The sequence below is a fragment of the Mandrillus leucophaeus genome, unplaced genomic scaffold (genome assembly GCF_000951045.1).
Source record: "Mandrillus leucophaeus isolate KB7577 unplaced genomic scaffold, Mleu.le_1.0 Scaffold1599, whole genome shotgun sequence".
Taxonomy (NCBI): Eukaryota; Metazoa; Chordata; class Mammalia; order Primates; family Cercopithecidae; genus Mandrillus; species Mandrillus leucophaeus.
The window spans coordinates 333,638-349,095 of NW_012101586.1; the positions used below are offsets into that span (position 1 = coordinate 333,638).

The 15,458-nt window shown below is 44.2% G+C and overlaps 1 pseudogene and 1 gene segment (V, D, J or C); both read right to left on the minus strand.

Moving 5' to 3' along the window:
- Positions 1-5,228: 5,228 nt before the first annotated feature.
- On the minus strand, positions 5,229-5,775 carry LOC105536464. The segment is given in 2 exon segments: positions 5,229-5,575; positions 5,700-5,775. Coding segments are annotated over 2 exon segments (402 nt in total).
- A 3,284-nt stretch (positions 5,776-9,059) lies between these two features.
- Positions 9,060-15,458, minus strand: part of LOC105536476 — a 13,878-nt pseudogene continuing 7,479 nt past the window's right edge. Inside the window, exon 2 of the transcript XR_001005597.1 lies at positions 9,060-11,392. The product of XR_001005597.1 is annotated as a general transcription factor IIF subunit 1 pseudogene (transcript). The remainder of the gene's footprint in view (positions 11,393-15,458) is intronic.

The window sequence follows — 15,458 nt, forward strand, 5'->3', positions numbered from 1 at the left end:
CAATGAACTAGAGACTCTGAAACCAACTCTGCGTATGTGCAGTCACCCAATTCACAATGAACTAGAGACTCTGAAACCAACTCTGCGTATGTACAGTCACCCAATTCACAATGAACAAGAGACTCTGAAACCAACTCTGCGTATATACAGTCACCAAATTCACAAGGAAGGTCCTACAGCAATTTTCTCAAGGTGCTTGTACTGAAAAAAATATTAGATGGGGTAATTAATTAATTGTTCTAGTGAAGGATGAGACAAGTAAACCAGTTCAATGAGTTAGTGAATCTGAAACCAATTCTGGATATATATAGTCACTCAATTTACAATGAAAGTCCTACAGCAATTGTCTCAAGGCACTTGTACTGAAAAAAAAATTACACTGGGTAATTAATTAACAACACAAATTTATTTTTTCACAGTTATGGACACTGAGAAATCCAGGGTCAAGGCACTGGCAATCTCAGTGTCTGGTGAGAGATACTTCTGCTCCCAAGATGGCACCTTGTGGCTGAATCATCAAGTAGTGAAGGTGGGAGGGCCAAAGGGGTAACTCTATGTGAAGCCACTTTTATTAGACATTAATTTTATTCTTGAATGCAGAGCCCTCACAACCTAATCACCCAAAAGGTCCAACTTCTAATACTGTTGCCCTGAAAACGCACTTTGAATGGGAACTTTGGAGGGGACACAAAAAAATCAGATCATAACAGTAATTTAGTAGAAAAAAATATGATAACTCAAATATATTGGATCAATTAGATATCCATATTAAATCAAAATAAATCTTAGCCTGTATATTTTACCTATACATGGATACAAATATTAATTCCTAATGAATCATAACCTGAAATGTAAAAGTCAAAAATATGAAGCTTTTTAAAAATAGCATGAAAACGTGTTTCATGAGTATACATATAAAAACAGATTTCATAAAGAAGATACACAAATCTCTAAGCACACACACACAAAAAAAATTAATCAACTGGTTCTTCCTTGAAAACTCAAAAAGCCAGAATGGTTTCTTTCCTCCAAATGACTGCATCACCTCTCCACCAAGGGTTCAGAATTGGGCTGGACATGAGATTGCCGATATGACAGAAATAGGAATAGGAATAAAGTTAATTGAGCTACAGGAGTATTTTGTAACCCAATTCAAGAAAGCTAACAATAATAAAAAATCATTTCAGGAACAGACAAAATAGCCAGTAGAGAGAAGCACATAACCAGCATGATAGATCTGAAAAACACACTACAGGAATTTCATAATGCAATCACAAGTATTAACAGCACAATAGACCAAACGGGGAAAAGAATCTCAGCACTTGAACACTGACTTTCTGAGATAAGATGGGTAGGCAGGAGGAGAGAAAATATAATGAAAAGGAATTAACGAAACCCCCAAGAGATATTGGATTATGTAAAGAGAACCATTCTATGACTGATTGGTATACCTGAAACAGATGGGGCAAACGAAGCAAACTTGGAAAACGTATTTCTGGATATCATCTATGAGAATTTCCCCAACTTATCTAGAGAGGCCAAAATTCAAATTCAGGAAATTCGGCAAACCCCAGTAAGCTGTTCCACAAGAAGATCATTCCCAAGACACATCTTCAGATTCTCCAAGGTGGGAATGAAAGAAAAAATGTAAAGGCACCTGGAGAGCAAGGCCCACTCACCTACACAGAAAACCCATCAGACCAACAGTGGATCTCTCAGCAGAAATCCTACAAACTGGAAGAGGTTGTGGGTCAATATTCAACATTCTCAAAGGAAAAAAAAAGCATTTTGTATCTGGCCAAACTAAGCTTCATAAGTGTGGAGAAATAACGTCATTGTAAGGCAAGCAAATGCTGAGGCAATATGTTACCCCAAAAACTCTCTTACAAGACCTCCTGAAGGAAGTACTAAGTATGGAAAGGAGAGACCATTACCAGCCACTACAAAAACACACAGAAGTACTCAGACAAGCAACACAATAAAGCAACCACATAAACAAGTCTGTGAAATAACCAGCTAACATCATGATGACCGGATCAAATCCACACATACTCACACTAGCCTTAGATGTAAATAGGCTAAATGCTCCAAAAAAAGACATGGAGTGAAAAGCTACAAAAAGAACGAAGACTCTTTGGTATGCTGTTTTCAAGAGACTCATCTCACATGCAATGACACACATATGCTCAAAATAAAGAGAAGGAGAAAAATTTACCAAGGAAATGGGAAACGGAAAAAAGCAGTTGTTTCAGTTTCTGACAAGACAGACTTTAAACAAAGATCAAAAAAGACAAAGAAGGGCAAAATCTTCAGGCTCCAGGCAGCTGATGATGACAGTAAAGTCTGTCTCCGACCCATGACCACTGAACCCCTCTGGGATGCCAGTGGCCCTGCTGGATGCACCATAGATGAGAAGCCAGGGAGCCTCCCCAGGTTTCCGCTGATACAAAGCTAAGGAGCTTCCAATGTTCTGACGGCACCCACAGACGAGAGTGTCTCTTTACCCTGAAGACAAAGACAAGGAGTCAGGAGACTGCATCGACATAACTCCTCTGGAGGTACCTGAGATTGGAATAAAACAGGAAAGTTTTAAACTTTCCCATATAAACTACATCAAGCGCACCATCCTCATAGTATAGCCACAGTCACTGATCTACATTGAATTATAATTACTGTTCTTGCTCAGCAGAGATGTCAGGTCAGAGGAACCAAGAAGGTTGAGAGAGTTTCAATGCAGAGCCATCTCCCTTTCCCCTCACCTGGGAGCTAGAGCACAGGAGGCAGAGAAGCTGAGCTGGGGCTTCCATGAGTCTTTCTGGGTCCTAACTGAGCAGCTCTTCCCCTGAGGTCTGACCCAGGCATTGATATGGGCTCTGGACAGCAGCATGGCTGGGAGGAACATTCAAAGAAGCACAGGAAGATGATGAGCTTCCAGCTGCAGAGACCACCTGCCTCCTCTTCTTTGCACTGAGAAGCCCCTGGCCAGGTGGTCAGGTCAGAAAAGTTATTGGCTCAGCATGAGGGTAGACCTTCTACCCTCTGGATACACAGTTAAATCCCTGTCCTCCTACCTCACCAATCACCTAGGCTAAGACAGATGGTGTTTAGCACAAATCTCTTGAAAGAAAAAATAAAAAATCTATGGTTTATTTTTCTCTTTCTTCCCCTAACATGCCCAGTCATCTTCCTTGCTGCATGATTGTACCTGGCTGAAGGCATTGATCAGAAATTCATCTTCCATACACACTTTTCCTTCACAGCTTAGGCATCTTTTCTATGAACACTGAAAATGTTCCATTCTTTGGAAGGACTAGTAAAGGACAGCACTTCTTTAGGCCAAGCACTGTGAGTTCATGAATGACCACAGCTGTAAAGGTAAGCAGACTCTAGGCTCAGACTCATTACTGTGTGATTCCACTCCTTGCAGAGTGATGATGGTGCTGTCCTGCTGGCCAGGAAAATTGGGGGTGGCATCTTGTCTTCTCTACAGCACTCCATTCTGTACAACACAGCCATTCACCCAGAATCAGACTCTTTTCCCTTTAACAGTTTTGAAAACCTCTCTTCACACCGCTGATGGAAACAAGAATCTTATCTGGTGTTTTCTTGTTTTCCTCAGAATTGCGAACATGTAGTTGTGAGTGAGGTGCCCCTGAACAGGCTGAGAAGCTCTTTGACTCATATTCCAATTAAAATTATTAATAACAATTGTGAAAATCTGTTTTCTTTCTTATCTATATATCTAAGTAATGTATTCAGTTTTCTTTCTTTGCTAACAAAACTGAAATATCAATTGTCTGACTCCTGATATAATCTGATATGTTGTGTCTTTTAAATGGAAAGTCAACAAATTTACTATTGTTACAACTTATGTAGTATATATTATACGTCATTACATATGTAGTATAATATAATCAATTAAATACAATAATGTTACATTATTATTATATGTTTTCAGGAAATACAACCTAAAATATCACTTGAGACAAATTATGTAAGTTCTGAGCACTGTAAGTTTCCTTATTTCCTAAAGACTGGGTATGAAAATGGAATAAAAAAAGGAAAAGGGAACATTGTCCATTTAACAAGCAATTTAATCCACTCTTTACAGTCCTCCCAGACTTCCAGATATGCAGACTCCTGGGAAGAGTGGCCCCCACTGAGCACCTACTGTTTGCCAGGTACTCCCATTACACTGGGATACAGCAATGTAAATAATAGACAATGACCCCTGATCCCATGAAGCTTAAATTCCACTAGAGGGAGTCAGCCTATCAAGTGTAAAATCATAAGGAAATAAATTATATCGTAAGTCAGAAGGTGCTTCTGACAAAAGCATGCTTCTGACAAAAGCATGGAGTAGGGTGGAGTCCTATGAACACATGGGGATCATTAAGATGGGAAGCACAGGGTTGGCTTTGGGAACCAGGGAAGGAGCCCAAGGGTCTGGGGAAACGCATCACCCCTGAGGGAGCAGTGAGAGTAGAGCTCAAGGGCGGGGCAGTGTGAGGCTTGCTTACGGCAGAACCAGGAAACCAGAGAGTTGAGAGCCCGATGAGTCAGGTCAGAGCCATGAAAGGGTTTTTATGATTAACAGGGAGGATTCAGGGAAAATGGGGCCAAGTAGGCATTGGAAGGAACTGGCCTTTTACTCTGATCATTCTCTTTGGCTAGGTCTGTTCGGAATAGGACCTTGGCTGCTCAACTGTAAGCAGGTGCCTTAGAAAATCAGACAGGTTCTCCAGGCAGAGAGCATCAGCAGCCCTGGGCTTCCCAGATATGTCTGAGGACCACGCGATTGGCAATTATACCTTCTGAAGTGGTAGATACACTCTGGATTCATGGCAAGATCCAGAGAATCCCTCTTTTTGGCATTTGCATCTTTATTCCCATGCCCCCAATACTTTTAAAGACTGTAGTTTAGACTCTCATTCCTGTTTTTAGAAAAACAATTCTACTTGGAATTCCAAGAGTGGTGTCTCCTTTATGATATTAATTCCAACTCACACCATAACTCAGACTCCGTAGGTGTAATCATCCCTGTTCTTAATGCAATCAGGAGAGGGTTTGCCACGTCTGTGCCGCTGGGGATGAGGAGAAGGAAAGACAGTTAAGGTATAGAGGAGACTTCGTGGCACTTTCTACAGAAACTTCAATGTGTGGATGCAATTTGGGAAATGTTCTCAGCAGATGGAGGCACCAGGAGGAGTAGCTGGGGCAGTGCGGACTCACACATCTGCTTCCCTGGGGGTTTTTGTTATGGCTTGTAACACTGTGGACGGGGTAGTATAATCCTGTTGACAGTAATAAGTTGCAACATCTTCAGGCTGCAGGCTGCTGATGGTGAGAGTGAAATCTGTCCCAGATCCACTGCCGCTGAACCGAGATGAGACCCCCGTCTGCAAACTGGAGGCAGCATAGATCAGGAGTGTAGGGGCTTTCCCTGGTTTCTGCTGATACCAGTCTAACTCCTTGTTAATGCTTTGACTCGCCCGGCAAGTGATGGTGACTCTGTCTCCTACAGATGCAGACAGGGAGGATGGAGACTGGGTCATCTGGATGTCACATCTGGCACCTGAGTTTGGAAACATAAAGACAAACATCTACACAATCAGTCATGCTATATAAAGCCCTCCCCAAAAATCCAGCCAGTACTGAGCACACTGGCTGAGTAAATGCCTAGTGTTCTCCTTCCTTACCTCGGAGCCAGAGCAACAGGAGCCCCAGGAGCTGCACGGGGACCCTCATGTCCATGCTGTGTCCTGTCTGAGACTGACTCCTGCACAGGGTGTGACCAGGCTACAGAAAAGTCTTCAGGGCAGGGAGGGGGCTGTGCTCTGGGAACATGCAAATCAGCAGGGGATGGGGCTGGCTGGGCACAGCTGCAGGGCTGGCTCATCTCAGTAACTCAGCACAGGGGCAGTGTCCCCAGGGTCTCAGGCTGGACCAGGGCAACACAGATTTGCCTTTAATCTGTTTCTTTCTGGGGGTCAATTTGTAACAAAGAACATTTTTTGATAATTGTCAAAGTTTGAAGTACTGCTGAGTACTTGAGGGAGTAATGTATTCCATTGGCGTATGGGGATTATTTAGGAGAAAATTATTCTCTGTAGGAAACTCAAAGTAAAGTTTTGAGTGTGGTATCAGCAGGTCTTCAAAATACTCTGAAAGAGAGGGGGATACTTTGTGGTATAGTTACAACATTTCTGTGAATGTGTAATTGTTCCTTCTTAAAAAAAAGAAGAAAAATATCAAGATAATGCTAAATATATTTGTAAATATTCTATAATAACCTTAAGCCATTCTTATTATCAGTATAAGGTCAAACAATTCACTGCAGGTGCGCAAAGATGGTGCTATAAGTCCTCAATGTGTGTATCATTTACAGTTCCACATTTATGCAAACCTATAGGCCTCAATAATGCCCAGAAAATATGTGAGTTGCATCTTATTTTTGCTTTGGGGATCTCTATATTATACCTCCTTTTCTGTCATTGAGTATTTTTCCCAGGGTTTATCAGCAGAAAGGGCTGACTAGTGGTGCTGGATCTGATTACTTAAAAAAAAAAAAAGTTACGGCCGGGCACAGTGGCTCACGCCTGTAATCCCAGCACTTTGGGAGGCTGAGGCGGGCGGATCACAAGGTCAGGAGATCGAGACGATCCTTACCTTGTGGTGAGGAGACATGGTGAAACTCCGTCTCTACTAAAAATATAAAAAAATTAGCCGGGCGTGATGGCAGGCGTCTGAAGTCCTAGCTACTCGGGAGGCTGAGGCAGGAGAATGGTGTGAACCTGGGAGGAGGAGCTTGCAGTGAGCCGAGATTGTGCCACTGCACTCCAGCCTGGATGACACAGCAAGACTCCGTCTCAAAAAAAAAGAAGAAAAAACGTTACTTGTTTCTTCCTCCAATTATATGAGCATGGATATAGATAAACTTGAAATTATCTAAGGATCAATTGTCTCCAAAGTAAGAAGACCAATATTATATTTACTAAGTAACAGTCTCAGTGGCACTGCTCACCAGCATGTTCCTGGGGACTCCGGAGCAGCTTCTCTGGAGCCTGAATTTCGTACAGTGAACCCTCTCTCCTAGTAAGGGCAGCTGCTGCTCAGCGCATGTCCCTGCCATGCACTATCAATGCCACTTTTCTCTTTCACTGTTTAGCAGTAAGTGGGGACATTCTGATCAAGATGCCAGCCTCCTGTCTGACATCCAGGACAGAGAGTCTCCATCTCCTATCAAGCAAATGCCCATGTATATGGAGAAATCACTTGGATTTGGATAAAACTGGACACAGATTTGGACCCATTATATCTCACATCATCTCAGCCTGGTTCAGCAGCAGAGGAAGTGGATCCACCTACATCAGCATCAGTGGGCTTCAGCCTGCGGTTCTGGGGAGTATTACTGATTCATGAGTAGAAGTGGCCAAATGACTCTGGTGTAGCATCTGCACACACCCTCCTGCTGCCCATTTAGGGGCTTGAATTTTAAGGAAACTTGCTTGTGTAGGGTGAAATGTGAAAGTTTGATTTCGTCCTCTAAAAGTTTGCTTAAAACGAATGGACAAAAGACAAATAATAGGAGAAAAAGGCAAACAAATTTATTTAACATGCAGAAGAAAAAATCACAGGAGAGAGATACCCAGATAACCCAGTGAGGTCCAGGTGTTTATACATCCTTTATAGGGGAGAGGGAGGTGGGGACTGTAGGCAACCTAGGGAGAGTAAGTGGCGTAACATAAAATAAATGGGTCCTTAAAAGAATAGATAATTGACTGGATGAAGTCAATTTCCAATCTCTTTTGAATTTAACTCTTAGTGCATGTTAATATTCCCTGATAGATCAACATTCCCAGGGAAGGTTTTCATGACAATTGGCTTCCTTCTAGAGTAACTGATGTAGGAAAATAGTCTTTGTCCAATTGATGTTTTCTAAATGCTTTCAGTTTGAAATAGGCACCACACAAATGCAGCATATCTTGAGATGTTATCTCTCAGATTCCTTCTCTTGCAACTGACCTGCCAGGAAACACCATTCCAGAGGGATGCAGCTCCAGGTGGAAAGTACAGGTGCTTTTTTCTGGATGAATGCATCAGTCCATGTCTGCATTCAGGCCTTTTGCTTTCACTGTGCTCCTGCTGGTTTCCCATTCCCACCTCTGTCCCTCACTGCTGTCTCTGAGAAAAGCAGCTCTGCCTGCATGCATGGCAGACCACAGGGCCTGGAATGAGCCTTCCCTTGGTCAGTGCTATGGTTTCACTCTGTCCCCTTGAATCTACCTGCTGTTACCTTAATCCCGAAGGCAACAGAATTGAGAGACAAGGCCTAATGGGAAGTGTTTAATCATGAGGGCTCTGCCCTTATGAATAGATATATGCCACTATAAGCAGTGCTTATGTTATGGAAATAAACTGGATTTAGATCACTCAGGGTAGTATAACCAATTATCCACACTGAGTTTGCGGCAGGAAAAAGGAAGGCATTTATTTGCGGGCATCAAGCAAAGAGGACCGGCAGCTAACGCCTCCATCCTGACCTGCCTGATGGCTTACAGATAAGGGTTTTTTAAAAGGAGAAATAAACTTCAGGAAATCAGAAGTTACAGGCAAAGTTAGAAATCATTACATGGAGGTTACACTTTGTTTTTGGCCTAAGAGGGCAGGATATCATGAAGCAGTGGGATATCTTACAAGACATCAATAGATCCAAACATTTTCTGATGTGTAATTGGTTTAGAAAAGAAGCTTTGTTTAAAAATTTGGAGTCAGCTTGAAAGAATATTCGCCCTGGCCCATGGATGTGGCTTTTTTTTTTTTTTTCTTCCTGAGACTGAGTCCCACTCTGTCACCTAGACTGGAGTGCACTGGTGTGGTCTCGGCTCACAGCAACCTCTGCCTCCTGAATTCAAGTAATTCTCCTGCCTCAGCCTCCCAAGTAGCTGGGATTACAGGTATTTGCCTCCAAACATTTTCTGATGTGTAATTGGTTTAGAAAAGAAGCTTTGTTTAAAAATTTGGAGTCAGCTTGAAAGAATATTCGCCCTGGCCCATGGATCTTTTTTTTTTTTTTTCTTCCTGAGACTGAGTCCCACTCTGTCACCTAGGCTGGAGTGCACTGGTGTGGTCTCGGCTCACAGCAACCTCCACCTCCCAGGTTCAAGTGATTCCCGTGCCTCAGCCTACAGAATAGCTGGGACCACAGGCGCCTGCCACCATGCCTGGATACTTTTTTGTGTGTGTGCCAGGATCTCATTCTGTCACCCAGGCTGGAGTGCAGTGGCACCATCGTAGTTCACTGCAGCCTTGAACTGGGCTAAGCCTCCCAAGTAGCTGGGACTGCAGGCACTCATCATCATGCCCAGCCAAAACTGAAGACTTAATGGACTATGTGGTGGATAAGTCACTGCTGAAGAGAGAGGGGAAGCAGAAGGGAGAACAGTAGAAGTTACCCAGTGACCAACACAGGTCAGTGTGAGGGAGGCTGAGCTGGGAGAAAGAGGACAATAAGAAGGAGGCCTAACAGGCATCTGAAGAGTCCAGAAGAAGGGGCCTGATGAGGAGATGGCTTAAACTTTTCCAGAATTGCTAACTACGGGGCCCTGGGAGTCGGGGAGCATGATGGCGAAGGGGCAGTGAGAGCCTGAAGTTCTGGAGAGCAGAGCCCGTGTACTGGACAGAGCCTCACTCCGGGATGGCAAAGGGGCAGTGAGAGCCTGAGTTCTGGAGGGCAGAGCCGTGTGTTGGACAGAGCCTCACTCCTTGAGGGAGAAGTGCATTTTGTCACTGATCATCTTGCGCTCGGGGTTGAGGCACCTGAGGATCTGGGCCAGCACGTTCACTGTCTGCTCGCTGATCAGCCCTGTCTTCTTGGTCTGGAACTTTTTCAGCAGGTCCTTAGTGGTCATGGGCTTCCCTGTCAGGTAGAGGCGCGCAGCATCCTCAGTCACCTGCACGTCGCCGCTGCTGGATGTTGACTTGCCGGATGGCGGCTAGGGGGTCGACTTCCCAGACAGGCTCTGGGGCACCGCGTCCAGCCGCAACCGCTTGGCTGCAGGCATCTCGCTCACCCGCTTCCCTTGCTGGTAGTCGCCCGCAGGGTGGAGGAGGTGCTGCCACCCTCTGCGCTGGGCGTGCCTGGGCGGCTGTTGCCCCTCCAGCTCCCTCCCGACGGCTTCCACTCTATCGTGGATGGCATCATCTTCTTCGCCATGAAGAGGGCCGAGGAGGCCTAGCTGTCAATGTCGCTCTCCTCTGAGCTGTCCGACTCCTAGCTGCTGTCTTTCTTGCCCTTCTTCTCCTGCGGGGTGGCCGCCTTCTTCTCCTCCTACTCCTTGTCCTCCTCGGGCGACTTCTCCTCCTCACTCTCCTCACTACTGTTGCTCTGCTCATCAACACCCTTGGGCCCCTCCTCCTGCTGGGGCGCCTTGGCCTTGCTCTCAGGCTCATCCTGGGAGCTGCTGGAGCCGTCCGACATGTAGTTCACCTCCTGGCCCTCGAAGTCCCCATCATCGCTGTTCTCGAAGGCCTCATCGTCTGAGCCCTTCTTCTTTTTCCTGCCGCCCTTGGCCAGTGGCTCCTTGTTCTTGGCCTTGGGGGCTCTGCCTTCTCCTCACCGCTGGCGTGGCTGGCATCGGATGACATCTCCAGGTCGTGGATGCGCAGCTCGTTTGCCTTCCTGCGACCGCGTTTCTCCTTCTCCTCCTCCTCGTCCTCGTCCTGGTCCTGATCCTTGAGCCGCGGCTGCCGCATGATGTTGAAGTGGTTCCGCACCTTGTTCCTCCTCTCCCCCTCCTCCTCGGCCTCCTCGGCAGTGAGCGTGCGGTGCCTACCGGGCCAGCAGCGTGAAATTGTACCAGTTGTGCACGGGGAAGGCCTCCAAGGCCCCGTCAGGGCACTGGGTGAAGATATAGTAAGGCGTGTTCTCTGTCACCCTCCCTTCTTGATGCCCTTGAACTTCCTGCCCGATTTGCCGTTGACCCGGAGCAGCCAGGGCTGGTCCTCGGGCCAGAACTCCTAGAGGACGATGCCGTACTTCTTCCTCCGAGCCTCCTCCCGAAGCTTGCGGTTGAACTCGCTGCCCGCGCAGATTCGGACATCTCCTCTTGGTAGATTTTCTTGTTGCTCAAGTCCCGCTTCAGCCGAGCCTGATTCCACGTAGCAAAGTTGACTTTATCGGCTGCATTAAAAGCCATGATGTTACATTTTTTGGTTGTATTCTTGGGAACTCGAACGACGTATTTAGTGACGTTCTGGCTGCTAGGGCTAGGGCCACCATGGGCAATGGTCAGTGGTTCCCATCTGCTCTGACCCAGGTTCCTTTCGTTCCCTCTGGCATGCGCATCCCTCGATTCCTGGGAAGCCGCCGCTCGGTGTCGGATCTCTGTCCCTGAGTGAGGACCCCAACCCTAGCGCCTCTGGCACTGGGAAAAGGTAACCCAGATGTGGCTTTCTTAAGGCCCTTCAGGTAGAAATTTAGGACAAAGAACCAGGGTCAGAGTTCAGTCTCCAATTCCCACTTATTTGAGATCTATGTGCTGGTAGATCCATTTGGAGGGGTTCTATGTTTCTGAAAAACAAGTTGGAGACATATACTAAGATATATTCTTTAGTTTGTATAGGGAAAGCAAACATCCCATGATTTTATCTTCTTTGGCTTTTTTTTTTTTTTAGGTTATGACTGCCTCCTTGTTTCTCATGTTACTTTTTTATTTCTCAAGACCAGCTAGGTGCCTGGAATTTCCTTCAAAGGGACCCAAGATTGTCCTTTACTTCCATGCTTGGGGAAGATTCAGCTGCCCCTAAGAAGGGATCCCTGGTCTGTCTCACTTGTGGAAGTGGGCTCTCTCTCTCTCTTTCTTTCTCTCTCTTTCTCTTTTGCTCTTCTGCCATTCATTCCAGGCCATGGCCTTCCTTCCCTTTGAAGGACACAGTGCTCAAAATTCCATCTTGAAAGCACAGGTATTGGATGCAAAACTGCCAGTTCCTTGATTTTCAACTTCTCCAGAAATGTGACAAAAATGGTTCCTCTTCTTTATTAAGTTACAGTCTCAGGCATTCTGTTATAATAGTACAAAACAGATTAAGACAGAAAGCCCTCAGTGGGTAATGACAAGAAGAGATGTATACATACCCCAACTCCCTCCCCTCTCAGGTGAACTAGCCCAGGGGTATTTTCCCCATATTTCTACATGAAGTTCATCTTCAGTGATCCTAAGAGTTAGGTGGCTTGTTGAGGTGACTTTTATTATCTATCTCTGGTCTCTGCCTCACTTTCTGCCTTCCCTCCCAATGTAAATATGCTGCCTGCACAGAAATCCTTCCTGCTGGTGGACAACCCAAGACAGTGAAAAAATTCCAATTCGTGAGACGGCTGTATCTCTTGTGTGAATCCTTATTACTTCTCCCTTTTTGATGAGGAAAAAGAACAGGAAGCACTTAATTCCCTTTTGCCAATCTATCTTAGATTTAGTTTATACAAAGAAAACTTAGGCAATACCATTCAGGACATAGGCATGGGCAAAGACTTTATGACTAAAACACCAAAAGCAATTGCAATAAAAGCCAACATTGACAAATGGGATCTAATTAAACTAAAGAGCTTCTGCTCAGCAAAAGAAACTATCATCAGAGTGAACAGGCAACCTAGAGAATGGGAGAAAAGTTTTTCAATCTATCCATCTGACAAAGGCCTAATATCCAGAATCTACAATGAACTTAAACAAATTTACAAGAAAAAAAACAAACAACTCCATCAAAAAGTGGGCAAAAGATATAAACAGACACTTCTCAAAAGAAGACATTTATGTGGCCAACAAACATACGAAAGAAAGCTCATCATCACTGGCCATTAGATAAATGCAAATCAAAATCACAGTGAGATACCATCTCACACCACTTACAATGGCAATCATTAAAAAGTCTGGAAACAACAGATGCTAGTGAGCATGTGGAGAAATAGGAATGCTTTTACACTGTTGGAGGGAGTGTAAATTAGTTTAGCCATTGTGGAAGACAGTGTGTCAATTCCTCAAGGATCTACAATCAGAAATACCATTTGACCCAGCAACCCCATTATGGGTATATACGCAAAGGACTATAAATCATTCTACTATAAAGACATATGCACACTTATCTTTATTAAAGAACTATGTACAATAGCAAAGACTTTGAACCAACCCAAATGCCCATCAGTGATAGACTGGATAAAGAAAATATAACACGTAAACACCATGGAATACTATGCAGCCATAAAAAAGAATGAGTTCTTGTCCTTTGCAGGGACATGGATGAAACTGGAAACCACCATCCTCAGCAAACTAACACAGGAATAGAAAACCAAACACTGCATGTTCTCACTTGTAAGTAGGAGCTGAACAATGAGAATACATGGACACATGGAGAGGAACATCACACAATGGGGCCTATGTGGGGACAGGGGACAAGGAGAGGGAGAGCTTTAGGAGGAACACCTGATGCATGCAGGGCTTAAAACCTAGTTGACAGGTTGATAGGTGCAGCAAATCACCAAGGCACATGTATACCTAAGGAACAAACCTGCATATTCAGCATATATATCCCATAACTCAAAGTAAACAAACAGACAAAATGCAGTAATTCCTTTCTTGTGACTCACAAAATAAAGCTAAAAATTGATACATACCATGAAGACCACAGTAGAGGCAATGGAGTAAATTTCTCCCACTCTTAAAGGCCACAGGTCAGTGGATCCCCAAGTCCCAAATTATTTCTAGCTTTCTTGCCTCATAAATCTGTCCTGTGAGTTTTCATTCAGATTTAGGATTGGACAGTTGTGGAGATGATAAGAGCTAGTTTAGGGACAAATATGCCCCCCCCCCAAAGATATTCATGTCCTAATATCTGAAATCTAGGAATGTTACTTTATATGTCAAGGAACTTGACAGATGTGATTAAGTTAAGAAATTTGAGGTCAGGAGAGTATCCTGGATTATCTGGGTCAGACCAATGTAATCACAAGGGTTCTTATAATAGGGAGTGCAAGAGGGGCACAGTCAGAGAGGAGGTAGAACAATGGAGAGGGGTGCTGAGGGGAGAAAGGATGGGGTCATGAAGCCAGAAATGTGAGGGTATCTTGTACACAAAAGCATAGTATCTGATTCTCTACCTTGGAGCCTCCAGAAAGAATACAGCCCTACTCACTCTGTGATTTTAGTTCAGCGAGACTTCTGACCTTCAGAAATATACAATAATATATTTGTGTTGTGTGAAGCCATTGAGGTCATATTTATTTGTTCCAACAATAATAGGATACTAGTGCATGAGGAAGAGATGTCTGTTTCCTTCTGCATGCTTGGTTGCTCTCTGTTCTCCCAAGAAAAGTGAATCTCGTAATCATTTGCCATCAATTTTCATAAGAGACAGAATACATCCCATTGTGGGCTGGAAGGGAGGGGGTGACATAGCACCAGAATGCTCCTAAGAATTCTCCTAAAATGTCTTGGGTCAAATCCCTTGAATGGCTCTTGAACAAGCTGGGTATTTAAGAGCCTAGTGGTCAGCTCTCACGGCACATGAGGGGAGAGGGAACTGTAGGGTTTTTTATATACGCATATATATTAGGAGGGCAAATTAAACGTGCAGAACACATTCTGAGAGAGACAGACTGAGCCAGAGAGATTGAAAAAGAAATAGAAGATGTAGAAAGTGTCACAGAAAAGAAAGAAGTGTTCTTGCTCACAAGTCCAAAATAAAATCATTCACAGTTGGTAAAGGCATTGACAGACTTGTGTTTTTTAGAGGACACTGCAGATAAAGCTAGTTTATGATTAAGGTCAGCATGGTGTGAGGCAGAGGCAACAGGGAGCTGTGGAGTCCACACTGTCCCTACAGTGTCTTCTCCCTTTTTACAGCCTGTGGGCTCAACCATGGGATGAAAATGGCTGCATGAAAGGAATATAATAAGGGCAGGCAGATTTGGGTGACATCCCAGCCACGCACGTGCTGATCATGTGACTTTGGGAACACCACCCAGGAGGTCTGGTAATTGGTCTCCTTCCCTGTGAATTAGAGAACTATGCATATCATGGGGTGCCCTGAGGATTTAACCAGATGATATACCTTGAAGTATATGTGTGTGAATGTGTAGAGATAAATATACACATATATATGCATATAGAGATATGTATATATATTTATTTATCAGATAAATATGTTTGTGTATGTATATATATTAATCTGATAAATATGTATAAGTTTAAATACGTGTATACATGTATGAAGTTTATACATATATATGCATGAAGCTTAGAGCCACTGCAGTCCTGTAGAGACCATGAGGCATTGAGCCAAGGCAGAAAATCCAATGTGGTAAAGGTGACAAAGCAGAAATGTGGACAGAATCAGGGCCTTTCTCCTTTCACCAAGCTGCTGTTCCAACCCTAAATACTTCTTCCAAATTCGGAATATATACATAT